Source organism: Neovison vison, chromosome 4 (assembly GCF_020171115.1).
Source record: "Neovison vison isolate M4711 chromosome 4, ASM_NN_V1, whole genome shotgun sequence".
Taxonomy (NCBI): domain Eukaryota; kingdom Metazoa; phylum Chordata; class Mammalia; order Carnivora; family Mustelidae; genus Neogale; species Neogale vison.
Window position 1 is genome coordinate 150,642,831 of NC_058094.1, and position 20,114 is coordinate 150,662,944.

At 38.1% G+C, this 20,114-nt stretch overlaps 1 protein-coding gene and 1 pseudogene across 4 annotated transcripts in view; one reads left to right on the forward strand and one right to left on the reverse strand.

Annotated features, from left to right (window-relative positions):
- The window catches only part of CACNA2D1 (calcium voltage-gated channel auxiliary subunit alpha2delta 1), a 512,561-nt gene that overhangs the window by 391,848 nt on the left and 100,599 nt on the right, over positions 1 to 20,114 (reverse strand). For all 4 annotated transcript variants that reach the window (XM_044245916.1, XM_044245914.1, XM_044245915.1 and 1 more), the window contains exon 3: positions 4,735 to 4,851. In XM_044245916.1, coding sequence (XP_044101851.1) covers positions 4,735 to 4,851 — 117 coding nt within the window. The remainder of the gene's footprint in view (positions 1 to 4,734; positions 4,852 to 20,114) is intronic.
- On the forward strand, positions 8,744 to 12,734 carry LOC122905267 (annotated as a pseudogene).

Consider the following 20,114-nt stretch of genomic DNA (forward strand, 5'->3'; position numbering starts at 1 on the left):
GAAGGAAGGAAGGAAAGAAAGAATAAAGGAAGGAAGCAAGTCCCACGTAGGGCTCCCTGCTCAGCAGGGAGTCTGTTTCTCCCTCTGACCCTCTCCCCTTTCATGCTCTCTCTCTCACTCTCTCAAGTCTCAAATCTTAAAAGCAAAACAAAACAAACAAACAAGAAAACTGAATTATCAAACTAAACTGGCCATTTCTTCAGTAGATACATGAGTAAACAACCAATTCAAGCTGCTACTTCCTCTTAGGTTGCCCATCTTGATACTGAAGAATAGAGGCTTAAAACTTTCTCACATTCAAATAAAAAAGAAAACTTTTTCAATACTATATATTTTACTTCATTTAGTCATTTTTTGAAGATGGCTAATTGATACAGGAGTCCCTTAAAAAAATTCGTAGCCTTCCAGAATATTCTATCAACTGGAATATCCAAGTCTTTTTTTTTTTTTCTGACTAATTCTTTGAAAGATTTTATTTGTTTATTTATTCTTTCTATCATTGGATTTTTTTCCTTTTTTTAATTTAAATTCAATTAATTAACATATATTATTAGTTTCAGAGGTAGAGGTCAGTGATTCTTCAGTCTCATATAATGCCCAGTGCTCATTACATCACACACCTTCCTTAATGTCCATCACCCAGTTACCCCACCCTGCCACCTCCTTCCCTCCAGCAAACCTCAGTTTGTTTCCTGTGGTTAAGGGTCTCTTATGGTTTTTCACCCTCTCAGATTTCATCTTGTTTTATTTTTCCCTCCCTTCCCCTATGCTCCTCCGTTTTGTTTCTTGAATTCTACATAATGAATGAGGTCATATAATAATTGGCTTTACCTGATTGACTTATTTTGATTAGCATAATAAATACCCTCTAGTTCCATCTGCGTTGTTGCAAATGGCAAGATTTCATTTTCTTTTTGACGGCTGAGCTGTATTCCATTGTGTGTGTGTGTGTGTGTGTGTGTATATATATATATATATATATATATATATATATATATATAATATCTTACTTTATCCATTTATCTGTCGATGGACACCTAGGCTCCTTCCAGAGCTTAGCTATAGTGGATGTGGCTGCTATTAACAGTGGGGTGCACGTTCGCCTTCAGATCACTGTATTTGTATCTTTGGGGTAAATACCTAAGTAGCATAATTCTTAGTCACTCTGAATGAACAGTAATTTATAGCAAATTCTCTAGCCTTCCTTTCATCCTCTACGATTATACACTTTTTTTAGACCAAAGAATATATTTATATAGTAGGTAAGAATGCAACTCTTAAAATGCAAATCAAGTCTGACACCCCTGAATTTGAATGCTCTTCCACTCTTGCTAATTCAAAGTATTGTTTTATACCAGAAGTATCAGTATCACCTGGATACTTTTTAGAAATGTAGTCTCTCTGGCCAGGACTACTGTATAAGCTTGTACATTTTAAGAAGAGCCACAGATGAACCAACACCATTAAAATTTAAGAAGCACTGACACAGAATTAGTTATTAGATACACTTCCTCGAGCAAGTTAGAAGATTTCTCGAAGACCGAGTTTTCTCATGGAAAAATGACACTAATAATGATGTCAAGAGCTTAGTCTTATTACAAGAAATAATTAGATAATGCTACTTAGTAAATACTCATAAGGTCGATCTGGCATTAAACTTTATCTACCTCAAATTTGTACATTCATGGTATTTTCTGGTATGTTTACTTGTGGAATTACATTGGCATCCCACCCAGATAAATTAAGCTCTTTTAGTCAAGAAGTCTCCCAGAGTATAAGCCTACAACAAAAATAGAAGTTAATTAATAATGCCATCTTGCATTCATTTACAGTACAATGTAGCACCTGTTTTTCAATTAGCCTCAAAACATTTCCCTTTGAAATAATGTGTGTTCTGTTTTCATGGAGTCAAAAAAGTTAAATAAAGAATTTAGTCTGAAAACAAACATGACTCTTTCCCCCTGATATATAATCTAATTCCACATTTAATTAGTCATTGTAATTTCTGTATTTTGCCATTAATGCATTTAGGATAGTCACTGGTCCCCCACAGGACTCAAATAATGTGCCAGGTGTCTAGAGCTTTAAATCCAAATGGTGAAAAAGAAACTCTCAATAGGCTCAATTTTAATCCAATTAAAGCAAGAGACATGATATTTCATTCTGTGATCATTTTTCATGGGACTTTGATGTCCAGATTATCCACTTCTTATGTTTGGAGGAAAAAGGTAAGCTGATAAAAATTAGTATAATTGGAATCCTCTTCAGTTGTCATTGAGTGAGTTAATTAATTAATTACTTAAGTAGAAAGTACTTATTTTTATTAAATAAACTTTTATTGAAAACACTAACATTTGTAAATGATGCGTAAAAATGGTATTCACATACCCAAAATTTACGAGAAGAATGCTTCGAATCTTCCAGTAATGAAAACCTACTTTACCATGGATAAGTCATGTAAATATTTCTTAAAAATTAAATGTTTCAATTTCTGGTAATATGGCATTCAAGTATTCCAAAGAAGTTTCCTTTTATATTACAATAAGATCCTGGATATCTTAAGAACCATAAAGATTTACCAGTGCCCAAAATGCAGGCAAAATTTCTGAGTGCCCAGATATATAGATATATAATAGAGTAAGCTAAAAATCTGAACTGTGAGTGATAAGTAAACAGGACATTGGGAGTTGTCCTGGGACAAATTCTTGTAACAGCACTGTGATTTGTAGACTAAGAGAAGCTAAACACAAGCCCCAGCATTGTCCCAAGCAAAAGATGTATAGGAACTTTACAAAAGAATTTTAAATTATTATTTAATAGAATAAAAACTTGCTCAGTGGCAAGAAGAGTCTATTTATAAATGAGAAGGACAAAATACCATAATGATATCAATCTTCCCAGTTGGTCTGAGTCAATGCAAACACCAATCAAAATCCCAGTAAAGATTTTCTTTGATAATGGCAAGATGAATCTAAAACTTAGATTAAACTTAGAATCTAAAACTTAGATTGTGAAGGTTTAAGAATACTCAAAATCCTTCTGAAGAATACGGGAAGGGACTGGGTTTGCCAGAAATCTAGCTTGATATTTGGAGCTCTCTGGGGTAAGGCAAGCTAAAAAATGGCCATGGAAAATTGGTTAGAAAAACATTTAATCTGAAGTACAACCTAGGGACCCGTGGTTAAGCATCTGCCCTTGGCTCTGGTTACGATCCCAGGGTCCTGGGATAGAGCCTGGCATCAGGTTGATGCTCAGCAGGGAGAGCTTCTCCCTCTGCCTCTCCCCCTGCTTGGGTTCTCTCTCTCTGTCATTTAAGTATACATATATAAATGAATGAGTGAATGAATGAATTAATAGAAATAAACTGCAATCTAACAATGTATACTGACATTAGTCTCAGAGTAAATCAATCTGAAAGACAGAACTTTTTAGAATAAAATATATAAAGAATGTTTACAATCTCAGGACAGAGAAGGATTTCTTAAAACACACACCCTGAAATACTAATAACTTTTTTTTACTCATAAGTTTTTTAAAAGGTCACTGTGACTACGTTAAAATGAAGAATGTATTTTGTCAGAATACATCACCAGAACAATGAAAAGACAAGTCACAAGCAAGTCACAAAAAGATATTTGCATTACACAGAACTTAAATGAGTTACCATCAAGAATACATGACGAAAAATCAATTTAAAAAATTAAAATGTGCAAAACATATAAACAGATATTTCACTGAAGAAACAAAAATGGTGAGTGGATAATGAAATAAGTTGTCTTATGACTCATGACTAAGAAGGGGAGGTTCTACTTTACACTTTACTTCCATTTGCTGGTCCACAATTAAGAAATCTGTCATGGCCATTTATTGGCCAGAATACGGATCGGTGGGGACTTGTATACAGCTGGTGGAGGTGTAAACTGATAGAACCATTTTGGAAAACAATATTCATATCTGTGAGTACACTATGGTCATTAATTCTCCTGTCATGTATATAACACCCTACAGGTATCCCTGCATTTATGTACCACGAGACTTGTTCAAGAAAATTCAGCAGTAGTATTCACAGTAGCCCTCATCTGGAGATAATTCGAATGATAGTTTGCCAACAGAGAAGAAATGAACCAATGGAGATAAGCCCTCATAAGATAATTTTCAACTGTGAATGAGAGTGAATTTAAGCCAAGTGCAAACACTCAGATAAATACACACGTAACACTGAGGGAAGAAAGCAAGTGTTGATGGCTGTATACACTACAATATTTTAATAAAGCTGAAAAACAAGCAAACTCACAACCACCGTGTTTTGCAAAACATTTATGCGAGGTGTGTCTATTTTTAAAAAGAAAAGAAAATGAGTCCTGGCTGCCTTACAGGGAAAAGAGATGATTACAAAGACAGCTTGAAGGGTACTGGCAATATTTGTGGGTCTTATGTTGTATCATAGATTTAAACATGATGAATGCATAACTTACAAATGGATAAACAGATATATGCCCCAATTAAATACACTGCTCCTATGTTATTAAATCACCTAACATAAAAAATGAACTAATCATCACAAATACGCTGATTATTTTGCGTTCCACTATGAAACTGTGATCTCTCACCCTTTAGGAACACGTTACCTCGACACTGTTTCCAAGGTAAAGGAAGCATACTAGAGAAAATGAAGTATGAAAAATAAATAAGCAATGGAAAATAACAAAATGAGCAGATCCAACTTAAACTCACCACCAGAGCTTTAGATCTGTTGCTTAGAAGTTTCTCAATATCCCTGGCTGCAATTTCCACCAGCTGCCGTGCATTATTTGGCTCCACAGTATACAAATCTTGATACTTCTCATAAATCTGCATGGAGAGAAAAGAAAATTAATAATAATTGCTTATGTGGTTCCTAAGTTCATAGTAGAATATATTTTAAACAGACCCACTTTAGAAAGACCCACTCTTTCCTTTCTTCATTGCGATCTTTTTAGAATGTGGATGTGTCAAAAATATGTATGTAAATAATAATTTGCTATCAGACCACCAGCTAGCATGCCCTGTTAAAAGGCAATAAAATAGGGGCACCTGGGTGCCTCAGTGGGTTAAAGCCTCTGCCTTCGGCTCAGGTCTTGATCCAGGGTCCTAGGATCTAGTCCCACATCCAGCTCTCTGCTCAGCAGGGAGCCTGCTTCCCTTCCCCTCTCTCTGCCTGCCTCTCTGCCTACTTGTGATCTCTGTCAAATAAATACATAAAATCTTTAGAATTTAAAAAAAAAGGGGGGGCTAAAAAATATCTTGTACCACAAAGATCTGTGTACACAATTTTTTAAAGGTCTTTTTTTTTTTTTTTTTTTAAGATTTATTTGACAGAGAAAGAGTACAAGCAGGGGATGCAGCAGGGAGGGGGAGGAAGCAGGCTCCCACTGAGCAGAGAGCCTGACGTGGGGCTTGATCCCAGGACCCTGGGTACATGACCAGACCTGAAGGCAGATGTTCAAGCAACTGAGCCACCAGGCGCCCCTGTGTATTTCAAGTTTGTGACTTGAAATTGTACCTCCCTGAATACAAAACCTGGTCTTAACTGCCATTGAGATTTTTTTTTTTTTTTTTTAAGAAAGGCCATGCTAGAAAACAGTAGGACAGAAGCATGGCAGGTCAGACTTGGAGGATGTGTGCAGTGAACCAAGGTAGGAGGAAGGAGGAACCAATAATGTACTGAAGGAGACTCCCCACGGTTATCCTGCCAGCTACAACCACTGAGATTAAAGTGTATGCTGCTAAACCTTATGAAGGGAGGGGGAGAGAGCAGAGAGAGGGGTAGGGAGAGAGAGAAAGAGAGAGAATGAAGCCTCTGCTCCGGTTCACCCAGGTAACACGGGGAACTTTACTACACAGAAGGGCTGAAAGTCACGGAGGTCTACATACAAGTTTGGTTAAATCTGTAACTGTAAATATTTTTCATTAGCAAACTGAATCTTTGGGGTTTGGTCTTCTCTGAATCACTGAATCAAACTACGCTGGGAGCAAGCTAGGCAGCAAAAGAAGCCTGTAATTTTGCCTCCCATCAGTGTCCATAGAAGGATTTCCCTGGAGTGGCCTCAGATGCACCTGTTTTCAGAGCCCGCACACTCCTGGCAGGGGGGAGGAATTAAAGAAGGAGGGGTGAGGAGAAACAGCAACCATGCTTGTGGCTTCAGGGCTGAGCGGAGTAGGAAACCCCTTATGCATCCAACAGATGGGTTGCACATGCATGACTAAACCATCTTTGAAAGCCAGGGCCTGGCAGGTTTTTATCGTCTTAGGAGAAGTGAATCCAGGGCACATGCAGGAACCAGTTCCACCCTGTTTTTTCTGGCACAACTCCAGCGTTGTGCAATACTACCAACAGGTCCTACAGCCTGCTTCCAGCTGACCACGGATGCTACTGGTATAAGCTGCTTTCACATATGCACAGATGCATACGCTAACATGTATTTGTAACTGAACATGTTAGTTTTACATGAAGTTTTCATATTTTTAGGGAATTCAAAATTAATCATTTTAAAAGATTTAAATCCGGCTTTTACTAATTTTTTTAACTTATTCAAACTATGAGGTTTTTCTCATAGTCATTTAAATTTTGACCCTATAGATTCATCATCCCAACTATTCAAGGCACAGTCATCCAGTCATATAAAATCCCCACATTCAGTTTTATTTGGAATTCCTGCCTATTACTGGATTGCTCAGACTTTCTGCTAAGGGGCAGATTATGGAGCCCTGTTTTAAAGACCAAGTTGCCCATGAACAACTCCATCCAGCCCAAGGCTCTTTCATTTAAGCCTAAGATGACATCCAGGAACATGAACTCCTGAAAAGATTAATTGATTTGGGGTACAAACAGATAAACCTCAACATCACTGTAATTGATCCAGGGCATTTAGTTCTTTGCAGGAAAACCAATAAAGCTAATTGGTGTGAAAGCACTTGTGCTTTGTGCCGTTAATATTGTGTTCATTTCTAAATGAAGTCTGACCTTCTTCCTGTGGTACAGGGACTATGACAGAATTCAGAGTTGGTAGAGATCAGTTCCAAATATACAATCTGTACTTTGCATTATGTACAAAACGTAATGTCACTTATTAAGTCACTACCTACATATGCCAGATATAAGTTCTTTAAAGAACAAATGGAGTATGAATCAGACAAAAACAATTCAGTTCAAGTATATGCAAATCCTCTCAAATAGATACAGAAAACTCTAAAATTGATTCTAGGGTAATTTTTTCATGCTTAGAAAATTAAAAAAAGAAAACAGAACCTAATTCACAAATAAACTTTAAATAAGTGAAGTCAAGGAAGCTTACATCTACAGCCCCAATACAAATATCCTGTTGTACTCTGTAATGTATAAAACCACATTTGAAATGTCTCTTGGTAATAAAAATTAATTAAAACCATATAACTGCCCCCACCAAAAGAACTAATTCTTGCGTCTGTTTTATTAAGATTTTATTATTTGTTCATTTGAAAGAGAGAGAGAAAAAGAGAGAGCACAAGCAGGGGGAGGGGCAGAGAGAAAGGAAGAGGCAGACTCCCCACGGAGCAGGGAGCCCAATGCAGGATTCAATCCCAGGACCCTGAGATCATGACCTGAGCCAAAGGCAGATGCTTAACCGAATGAGCCACCCAGATGCCCCTTTTTTTCCTTTTTTAAAAAACAACTGTCTGTTTTACCATTTTATCCAATTCTTTCCAGAAAAAAATAAAAGAACACAGTGTAAATAAATAACATGAGTTTTCGATACCAGACAGAGCTCCGTTCAAATCATATGTCAATTCCTCTTACGTTATGTTGACACTAGCTTCCATTTCTTCTACTAGAAAGAATGTAGTAGATAATGAGAATCCTAGACAGGATATTTTTCCTCCTGACAGATATACTCATATGTTTTAATTTTTTGCCGTGCAAATCCTCTCACTTCCATCCCTGCCACAAGTTCTAACAGAAAAAATATCTGTCACCTGTCAATTCTTGCTTTCTTACCATCTTAATTAACTGGCTTTAATGACCATTCACTATTACATTCATGGACAACAGAGAATATAGTTTCCCTTCCTTTTTCCACTGGAAACGTCTAAGTCTCTTTGTTCCAAGTCCATAGTTTCAAGATAATCTTCAGAATGATCCATTTAAAAATAATCTCAAGTATAATATTAAAAAGTGATACCACTCATTGACATAATTACTTCATAAACATAACTAAAGAAATATTTCAGAAATCAGAATACTTACTATTATGTCATGGAATAACACAGATAACCCAGAGCAAGATAGGCTTCCGAGTTTTGGATGCAAATCCAAATGGGTTCAAAGTGATTAGCAATCACGTTGAGGCTTCTACTCTGTATCTCTCTGAGGTGTTTCACCTACATTATACCATTTACTCACTTTAAGAAATCTGAAAAATTTAACCATTGCATTAGTGAGAATACTGAAATTCAGGCTTTGGAGTATCAGAGTGGAGGCAGTTTGGGTCCCAGATCACATAAAGGAGCAAACCACTGCCCAGGGGAAAGCAGCCAAAGGGGAAATGGTAACGTGGCACATTTAGGCAAAGTAGATCTGTAATACCACTCAGCCTGGGATCTCATCTGGCTTCAGCAGGACGTGGAAAAAAAAAAAAAAGAAAGGCTGCTGGGATGAACAAGAAAGGTAGCTCAGCATTAATCTGTCTGCTAGGAGACTAAGTCAGTGATAATCAAGGGAATATCAATGCAGAGCTTGAGAGATGGACAGTGGGGAGCTGAGTTCCAGCTGCAGGATGATGGTGCAAACCACCCACAATTGAGGGGCCCGAAAGAGGCTGAAGAGACTGGCCAAGTATTAGTAGCAATCATATTCAATATCTATGCCAAGAGCACGGAAAACAGCGAATATACTACACATCTTGTCACATGCTTTCCCTTGCACCAGATGCCAAGGAGCAAAGTTTTTAAAAACACCATAGATTATTGGAAGGGAGTTGGGAGACACCTTGAAATTCTGCAACTAAGGTTTTTTTTCCACCCAGGGGATGAGAATGGCAGGTCTTAAATAAGTTAAGTTCCCTTAAGAGAAACAGAAATGCCTGCATATTGAGTCTTAAATATGTAAATTTTGACAACCCTTTCCCTCCCATGAAACTCATCTTGAATAAGCAATCAAGATTTCTGCCATGCCCAGTCTTCGTTCTGAGACAAGTTTTCCTTTTGACAGTCCCCGATGAAAGAAGAGTCTTACACGTTTCCTTACAAATGGGTAGCAATAGTCTAATGTATCACCTTGACCCTGGCTCTTGAATAATTGCATCAAGACATATCAGGTCTAGAAGCAGCTAACTTCTGGCCTGAAGGCCTGTGAGGCAACAGGTCCAAAAGATCTGTATAAATGATGACAACACACTGAACCAATAGGATTCTTTCGCCACATGTGGGACAATAGTTAGGTGGATGAAGGGCAGAAGAAGCAGAAGTCTGACTAGTGGAAGGAAAGCAGCATGCAGATATTAGAGTACCAGAGGGATGTCTATGCTAGGAGGTATACTGGCCTCCCAGAGGGACCCACTTGCTAAATGCCAGGACCTGGAACTATATGTTGTTACACGGCAAAGGGGAATTAAGTTTGCAGATGAAATGAAATTTTACTCATCAGGTGAACTGAAAAGAAAGGGATTATCGTGGACCTTTCTGGTGAGTCCAAAGTCATCACTAGAGTCCTGAAAAGTGGAAGGGAAGGAAATGACTATGCAAGAGGAAACCGGAGAGAACAAAGCATGAGGAGAAACCCTCCCGATGTTGCCAGTTCTGAAGATGGAGAAAGAGGGCCATAAGCCCAGGGAAGGACTTCCCAATCTATAGGCTGTAAAATAACAAATTTGTGTTTTAAGCCAATACATTTTGGGTGACTTGTCAGAGTAACAATAAAAAATTAAAACAATGAACTATTTGTGAAGAGCTCCTAGCTGAGAGGTAACAATAATAATCAGCCTCTGGATAGTAAGTCTATAATAAACTGCTGAAGTGATTCACTCTTCCAAAAAGCAAAAATGCTAAGAAAGACCTCAGGCTTTGAAAGTCATGATTAACATTATTAATTACTACTTTGCACCTTCGTTTCATTACTCATTGGGTTCATTTCATTCACAGGAAGAATGAGCTCTATTGTGAGAAATGTACGATTTCCGATTTCCGTTCAACTTTACAAAATAATGAAATTATCTCAGGACTTCTATTATGACCCTCACAATAATGTGAGATTCTGAGATGAAATTCTAGAGAGAAAAGCTAAAAATATCAAAATAGATGCGCACACATTGTCCAAAAATATATGTGAACTGGATGAATATGATCCTACCTCATAATAATGAGAGGGACTAAAAGAAAATGGGACAGAACTCCAACCATCATTATCACTTCACTGTCTTTACTGTCTTACAGGGGTACGTTCTCACATCTTCAGTACTAATGCAGGCAGCAAAGAGATGCCTGTTACCTCAACTGCTTCAGAGACTCAAAAATCAATTTCACTTACTTTTACTTAAATTTTGCAATATGGGATGGCTTCGTTATATTTTTTTTCTTCTTTATTAAGTGTTTTGTGGGCTTTTGGACTACTCGTTCCCTAGCAACTGAGAATGTCTTGTGTCTAAAAAATGTATTAACACAAAAGAATGATATAATCTTCTTTCGTGGTCACCTTCAAAGATCAAAGTTCCCTTACCTTAAGAAATTTTGCAATGATTCACAAGTATAATAAAGTCCTTCTTTTGATTTATTGTAAGTTACATCATCAGACAAGCTGCCCAACAGAAAGAGATGTTCAGATATGTGAAGAATCCTTCATCTAAGGTAAAAAAAATATCTATTGTCACTGATCTGAATTGATGCTAGAATATATTTTACCAACAAAAATGATTTTTAAAAGATTTACCTTCCTCCATTGAAAATTAGTTAAAAAAAATAAATACTGCCATAAAAGAATATGCAATATTTACTAATTAACTCCTGATCTCATCAAACTCTCCGCTCCTCCTCTTTAATTAAAATAGTAAATGATGTAATCTCAGAAATAAATGTCAAGTTTTGAAAATCTCTCACTCTTTAATGCTCTTTAATACATTGTCAGTTGTATTTAACACAATTGGTAAAAATCACTTTTATTTCCTTTCTCCTATAACCCAGTTTTCTGAGATAACGATACTACCTTTGAACTTTTTATAGCTTGAGAGTTCTACTTGGCTACCTTTAAGCAAATGCAAACATCATCTAACATAATTTATTAAGTATCATGTTTGTTGTATATTTCTTATTTCCTTTAACCAGAATGTAATTTTTTTTTGACCATTTGGAATAATCAAAGGAATACTTATATTCCTTGGTTTCTTTGCTTTTTTTAAATTAAATTTTCAGAATGTATATTTTAAGGGGACAGACATTTTTGCCTGTTTTGTTCACTGGTACAGCCCAGCACATAACACAGTACCTACACAGTTACTAGTTACTAGTTACTAGTTACTAGTAACTACTAGTAACTAGTAGATAGTTGTTACTGCACCCAGGCCTTGCTGGGAATGTGAATGCTGACTTACAAGTTCCTCCTTGTAATTTAAAATTAATATGTATTTTGAACCTAAAAAAATAACAAAGCCATGTAAGGTGTTATGCAATTAGATAATGGAATGTAAATACAACACCCAAATGATAATTAGATCCCAAAAATAGAGTAAATGCACAAAATGAGGTAATGATAAATACGAAGAACAACAGTGTTCCACTGAAGAGATTCAGAAAATTGTGTTGTCAGAATTCAGAGGGAAGTACAATCCCCTGGGTTATGACAGACAACAAGATGCGACTGCAGTCACCCTTTGAGAGATACACGTGTTAATGAGGGAGGAAAGAAATCAGAATGCGTGTGATACAGGAATTATTGGAAAATACAGATTGAAAGGCAAAGTGAGACCCGACCATGGGCAGCTATGAAATGCAGGGCACTTCCTCAGCTTGGAAGGGCATCCCAGCCAGGTTGTGCAGGCGGGAGGATCTTGTGATTTCAAAGGCAGAGTGTTTCCTGCCTACATTCAAGAGGTGGGTGAAAAGCCAGCCAGTACCCCCTGGGGCAGCAAGATGCCTTCTGGTCAGCAGATGTCCGATTTTGGTGGCCGCGGCACTGGTGGCTGGGTGCGTGGGGTCAGCTTCTCTGTCAGCGGGAGCTGCCTGGCCTGGGTCATTCATGACAGTACCGTATCCATTGCTGATGCCTCCAAAACGGTGCAGGTCTCAACTCTGGAAACAGAGTTCCTACCCCTCCTAAGTGGTCATTTGTCTCAGAGAATAGCGTTGTCGCTGCAGGCCATGACCGCTGCTCAATGCTCCTTAATGACGATGACCATGGCTGCTGGGCTGCTGGGCTTTCATGTCCAAACTAGACGTTTTAAACCTGAGCCTCCAGTGCAACACAGTTGCCATGGATCGCTTCCGCAGCACAGACAAGAGGGCCACGACTGTGGACCGCAACACAGCCTTGGAGACGCTGCACCAGAAGAGCATCACTCGAGGGTCTGTCTACGTGGTGGACAAGAGAGATTGTTGCAGATTTTGCACTACTGGCATCAATGGGAGCCATGACAGTTTGGGATTTCAGGACCTTAAGCGTCTCCCATCCAGACCCTCCCAATAATGTGAAGCTGCGTGAGCCTCCTCCCAGATCCAGCAGGACAAACTGACAGACCGACCAGCTGACAAATGTGCAGATGCAGCCCTGCCCTGTGCATGCGGTGAGGAGAGCCAGCCACAAGGAAATGCTGAAGATGTTTTGCACAAATATCACTTGTCGGGGGGCACCTGAGTGGCTCAGTGGGTTAAACCCTCTGCCTTCGGCTTGGATCATGATCCCAGGATCCTGGGATCGAGCCCCGCATCGGACTCTCTGCTCAGCAGGGAGCCTGCTTCCCACCCCCACCCCTCAACCCCGCCTATCTCTCCACCTACTTGTGATCTCTGTCTGTCAAATAAAATATATATATATAATAATATATATATCTCAATATATAATAACAATAATAAATACATACAATAATACAATACAATAACAATAATAAAATTATATATAGATATAGTTTGTGTATTTTGATTTGAATATGAGCAATATAAGTGGTGACAGAGTTTGGTTTTTTAAAAGCAGCAGTGATTTGGGTCTTTTTGGTTTTGTTTTTGCTATTTCATTCCATTCTTGACCAAACCTGCTCTTTAAAGTAGTATGAAATGTCACACTAAATTAAAGAGAAGGATGGGAGATATGTAAATTATCTAATCAAATAAAATGCTGAATGTGAAAAAAAAATATTCAGGGTAATGGTTTATACCTTATAGTTAACTCCAACCTATCTTACTCAGAACTCCTAGGAAAATTAACACATAGGAAGAATTGAAAATATAACATAGGCTTACTATGACCATCCTCTGAATGTATGTACACATACCCATGTAACTGTACATACATACACACATATACATGAATATACATAATTGATCATGTTCCTGAATTCATAGTACATATATTTCTTTTTTTTTTTAAGATTTTATTTATTTATTTGACAGAGGAATAGCACAAGCAGGAAGAGCAGCAAGCAGAGGGAGAGGGAGAAGCAGGATCTCCACTAAGCAGTGAGCCCAACGAGGGGCTTGATCCCAGACCCTGGGATCATGACCTGAGCTGAAGGCAGATGCTTAATTCACTGAGCCACCCAGCCCCAACCCCATATTGCATATATTTCTGATGAGAACTACATCAAACTGCCATTCAAAAATCAAATACAGCAGTTCAATATTTCCCTAGTCTTTCCATTCTTTCTATTCGATATGGTACAGCTTTTTAGCTGAGATAATATCACATTTCAAATGAGACATTGTCTTTAAGAAGAATATTAAGGAAGAATGAAGTCAGAATTGGAGAACCTTCCACAGCATAAATTGCTACATACTCCCGTTCTTATTAACAAGAATTTGATGGTGACCCTATCAACCTTGCATTAAAGATGGTAGAAGGGAAGGGGAAAAAAAAAAAAGAAGATGCTAGAAGGACTAGAACAAGCGACAACCATAAACATGCCTGTGCTACTGCCATGCTACACATTGGAACAGGTGCTAATATTTAAACTGCAATACAAGGGCTCATTCCTACAACACAGTAACCAAACTACAATAAAGACTAACTTGAGCAAAAAAAGAGATGCATAGTAACAATTTTTCAGTTTTTAGCTTGGAGACATTTCACACATAAGGTGAAGAGTAAGTTTATGGTCAAGAATACTCAGAATTAGGGGCACCTGGGTGGATCAGTCAGTTAAGCGCCTGCCTTCAGCTCAGGTCATGATCCCAGGGTCCTGAGATGAACCGTACTGGGGGCTCCTGGTCAGTGGAGAGTCTGCTCCTCCCTCTTCCTCTGATCCTCCCTGCCCATGCTCTCTCTCACTCTCTAATAAAATCTTTTAAAAAAAAAGAAAGAAAGAATACTCAGAATTAAGGACATACTTGATCAAACCCCTGACTTTGGTTTCAGGTCAGGTCATGATCTCAGGCTCTTCAAAGCAAGCCCTGAATCAGGCTACATGCTCAGTGCAAAGTCTGTTTGTCCCTCTCCATCCCCCCTCTGTCCCTCCCATCTCAAATAAATAAATAAAATCTTTAAGAAAAATACTTGTAATCTTTTTAAAAAAATGAGTACCCTGAATTAAAACAAGCATTAAGACACATAAAATAAGAAGCCAGCTACTTGGGGTTCTTTTGTTTGTTAATCCCAGAGATATTATTTTAACCTAGCATCTTTCCTTTTGTATATCAGGAGCTATATATGAATTGTGTATGTATTTTGAGCAGCAAATTCATATGCAATTAAAAGTGGAAGAGATCATATTAGATTCCATTAAAGTTAAATTAAAAAATACTTAACCATAGGCTGAGTGAGCTGCTTGCCTAATGTCCCTAACCCCAAACGACCCAAATTCATTCTACTGCCAACAAAAGAATTTTAAAAAGCGGCACTGTTTAATTTGCTCTTAACCATTATACCTTATTAACAAATGGTTTTTCTAAAGGAAAACTGCTACCTACCAAAGCTGACAGCCAAGTTTACACATTTACATTCATTTAAAGAATTCCATACCTTTACCCTTGCCTCAAATGTCTCAGTGCTTCTAGAGCAGTTTTTCAACCTGAACGCTACAGACATATTCACCAGATACCTCTTGGTGGTGAGAAGATGTCCTGTGTTTTGTAAGATGTTTAGCCCTATCCTCGGCCTCTACACATGAGGCGCCAGGAGTACCCCCCCTTCACCAGCTGTGACAATCACAAATGTTTCCAAGCAATGACAAATGTCTCCTGGGGGACAAAACTGCCCCTGGCTGAGAACCACAGCTCTAGATATAAAGACAATAACTGTCATCAGAAAATATAAATAATAAGAATCTGCACATTGTATACCGAGAGGGTGCAGTAGCAAATAATGGTCTTTTATGCCATTCATCTTCACTCTAGAGAAGCTACCACTTGGCTATATCATTTAGCGGTTCTTATTTTCCATCTTCACTGTGTAGCTCAGAGACAAGAAAAGGACGCAGACAGCATTACATCATTCTCTCTGTAATTAGTATTACCAAGCCATTAAATTGCTATTTGGAAAAACAATGAATAATCATGCATCCCTCAAGTACTAGTATAACTTAAATGTTAATTATTGATAATAGGTACAGACTGGTAAGGTAAAAAAGAAAACATTGTAATAGTCTCTTACTATTACTGTTCATGAACACACAGTACTTCATTGAAAAACTTGTTAATAAAATTCTGAAAGTCACTATCAGATTAGAAATCCCCTAGAGTTTATTCCACATCTTTGAAATTGAATGTAATTACACTGTTAAAAAAAAAAAAATCAACTTCTTACTTTAAAATCTCCAGTAGGAGGGTAAAGGGAATCCATATTCTCTACTGATAATACTATATGCAGTCAAAGTATATTTCTGTCTACTTAGATTTAAAAAAAGTATTGTCCCCTTAAAATAACTATAATCTCAAGTTGCCTATGCAATTATGGCAATTCATTTGGTTACATTTCATCACTGAAAGAATAAGGCAATTATAAATAAAACCAGAATGTGAAATGCAATAAATAGTTTTATCTGAAAATTAATTATACTATTCTCACAAAATAGTTCTATTAGTTTTATAAATTATGTTACTTTTATAATGGAATATGAACATAAAGCTATATTTTGCATCTAACTTTTTCATAGTATCTTTTATTGCTTTCAGGTTTCCATATTCCCTTTTACCCCTAAACCATTTCTGTAAGGAAGAGAGTGTTAGGCTCTATCTCACTTGACAAGCAGGTAAGAGAACATCTGACACCAACCAGCTACTTAAAAGCACTCCCCAGAGGAGAAAAGAAGATCCCAGCCCTTGTTGTCTCTGCACCTTGGTGATTCCCTAAGTCAAAATCACCAATGATTAATTACATTCTGCTCCGGAGTATCTTCCTTTGTAAACAGATTAATATACTAAACTCTCCGCCACCTAGAAAATGAATATTCTATTGACACAAGTGACGTGACCACAATGTCAAAGTAAAAGCATCAGTCTGTTAATACCACGAGTTACTAATGAAAAGAAATTACTCACTGAAAACACTTATGTAAATACTAACTTAATTAAGAGTACTGAATGCTCAATATTTAGACACGTGTCATATTGACAGCTTTGAGAGCACACTGAAATGTGAAGGTATTGATTGTAACATAACTCTACGAAATCACAGCAGTGAATCAAAAACCAGCAAGTTCTATGATGATGCCACTGCAGAATGTTTTTACCTTCAAAAATACACTTCTGGGGTGGGGGGGTATTTTAAAGTTTTATGTATTTGAGAGAGAGAGAGAGAGAGAGAGAGAAAGGCCGTGAGAGAGGAGAAGGTCAGAGGGAGAAGCAGACTCCCCATGGAGCTGGGAGCCCAATGCAGGACCCGGTCCTGGGACGCCAGAATCATGAGCTGAGCTGAAGGCAGTCACTTAACCAACTGAGCCACCCAGGTGCCCATCCCCAAATTTTCTTAAATATGCTTGCATATTCTAGCCAAGCATGTCAGAGACCAGAAAGAATTTGTAGTTAAGAAGAAAGCCTTAAAACAAGGTGACAGGCATAATTTCAACTCTCTTAGAAAGCTAAAAGGATACAATAATCTCTGTTAAGAAAAAGTGTGGATTCCCAGACCACCAACACAGCATTAAAATTGAAATAGAAGCGGACTATGGAGCAGTGTCAGATAATGAGGGCGGAGATTTCAAAATGCATATATTGTTAGGAATAAATACAGGAATAGCCAGTGCACCTTCTATAAACACAAAATGAGTCTGGGAAGCTTACAGAGCATTAAAAAAAAACAAAAACAAAAACCTGTAAGAGAACCTGATATCATATGTAGGATGGGAAAGGAACAGGGAAGAAAAAGTAGCAGAGAGGCTTGGGATTCATGTGGTGTCGGTGTCCAGAAGGCTGCAAATGCCTGGGCCTCCAGCCACAGGGAGCAGAAGATATAGAGCAAGTCAGGTCCTTATTGTCCCTGGGCCCCAGTCAAGTGAGGACCCCAGTCACCCAGGGCATGAAATTTCAGGAGCTCCTCACTCACTTGATGATTCTCCAAACTGGTGCCTCCTTCAATTCAATGTCCTTGGTACATCACATACCTCAGTCCAATTCTGTGGGTCCCCACCACCCCCATCCGACCCCCATCAGGAAAAGAGATGTACTTAGAATGACCTGTTTGGAAAAACTCTACCTCTTTCAAAATACAGTCTTCATACCACTGCCTAGTATCAAATTTGTTCTGCTTAGAGACAAAAGAGTTACTATAGACTTAATGTGAAGGAAAACCATCAGCCTTTTTTTTTTTTTTTTTTTTTTTGGTAATAAAGAGGAAGCCCTGAGAAAGCCTTGGATTCCTAAAGGGAAAGGGACAAGTGCAAAGAAAGAGAACAAAAGAGACAACAAACTCCCAGACGCTCGTGATTTGCTTGCAGTGTCATGATTTGCTCCCCTCCCAGCCCCCTCCATGAAACAGCATTACTCAAGTGGGGCAGCTGAGGCTCTCTGACCTCTTTGTAGAGTTCTATTTTGTTTTGCTCTTTTTGAACATTCAGAAGTGGAGTTTATAGAAAAGCAAACAGTAGTCTGTACTTATCAATCTATCTTTTAAAAAAGTTTGTCATGGGGCACCTGGGTGGCTCGGTCAGTTCATCAAGCCCACTCTTGATTTCAGCTCAGGTCTTGATCTCAGGGTCAGGCGATCAAGCATCTGGGTCGAGCTGGGTTTGGAGCCTACGTGAGATTCTCTCTCTCAAGGTCACCCAGGTGTCTTGGGCAGTTAAGTATTGGATTTCGGCTCAGGCCATAATCTCAGGGTCCTGGTTTCAAGACCTGCATGGGACTCTGCACTCAGCAGAGTCTGCTTGTCCCTCCCCCACTGCTCCTTCCCCTGCTCTCTCTCTCTTTCTCTCTCTCTCTTTCAAATAAATAAATAAATGAAATCCTTTAAAAAAAAATCTCTCCCCCTTCTTCTGTCCCTCCCTCAACATGTGTGCACGTTCTCTCTCTCTCCCTCTCCCCCCAAAAAAAATCTTTTTCATAAAACAAATCCATTATTATAAAACCTATTAATTCAGAATACCTGATAATTTAGGTACTGGTTGATTTAAGTATATCTTTACATGAAATATTTTATCAACTTATTATATGAGAAAATAGTTGCTGGTAAATGTATTATAAAGTTAAAAACTTTTGTTTCCAGGATGCTTGGGTGGCTCAGTCAGTTAAGTGTCTGCCTTCAGTTCAGGTCATGGTCCTATGGTCTTGGGATCTAGTCCCACATTGTATTGGGCTCCCTGCTCAGTTGGGGGGTCTGCTTCTCCCTTCTCTGACCCTCCTCCTCCCCTGCTTCTGCTGGAGCTCTTTCTCTGACAAATATATAAATAATTCCTTAAAAAAAAAAAAAAAAAGCTTTGTTTCTAAGATTTAGACCATCTTGATTTTTAAAATGTTATCTCTTCATTAGTATATAATGATCAGCCTTTCCATTTGCCAGCTACAGGAATTTGTATGTCTATGTGTGTGTATGTTTATTTCTTTTTTTTAAAGATTTTATTTATTTATCTGACAGAGAGAGATCACAAGTAGGCAGAGAGGCAGGCAGAGAGGGAGGGGGAAGCAAGCTCCCTGCCAAGCAGAGAGCCCAATACAAGCAGAGAGCCCAGGACCCTTAGATCATGACCTGAGCCAAAGGCAGAAGCTTAGCGACTGAACCACCCAGGTACCCCAATGTGTTTATGTTTAAAAGTAATAAAATGTCTTCCCTTTGTTGAAAGATTTCAAAGAAGACACAAACAAATAAAAAGACATCCTGTGCTCATGGATTAGAAGAATTAATATTGTTAAAACAGCCAGATCACTCAAAGCCTTCTGGAGATTCAACCCCCATTAAAATATAAAAGGCATTTTTCAAGAAATAGAAGAAATAGTCTGAAAGTCTGTATACAGTTTGTTAAGAACAGACAATAACAATGTATTAAAGGTATGTAATGTGACAGGTATCATTATAACCATACTGCAATACATAAATATATCAAAGTAATACAATGTCCACCTTAAATTAACACAATGCCTTAATCATTATCAACCCTCCCTAGGCTAGTGTTTGAGGATGCTAGAAAGCCATTTTTTATAAAATTGGAAAGATGTCTGATTTTAGCTATGCTGCCTCTTGGAGCGGTTTCTGGGCCTTTAGGTAAAAACTTAGCTATACTCCCTGATGCCACTAGAAACAATTCCATTAAATAATTTGGGAAGAACTATCATTTCTGCAATATTAAATATCAACCTAGGAATCTACTAAATTTCTCTATTCAACTTCTGATCCTCACTGTGCATCTAATAACCCCAAACTCTGCATAAAGTCACTCTCAACTCTGCTGCCCTTCAGCTACTCTGTGTTTTAGGTTTTCATGGCCAAAAAGAAACGGAACCCTTTGGCCCCCATCATGGACCTTTGCTTTCTA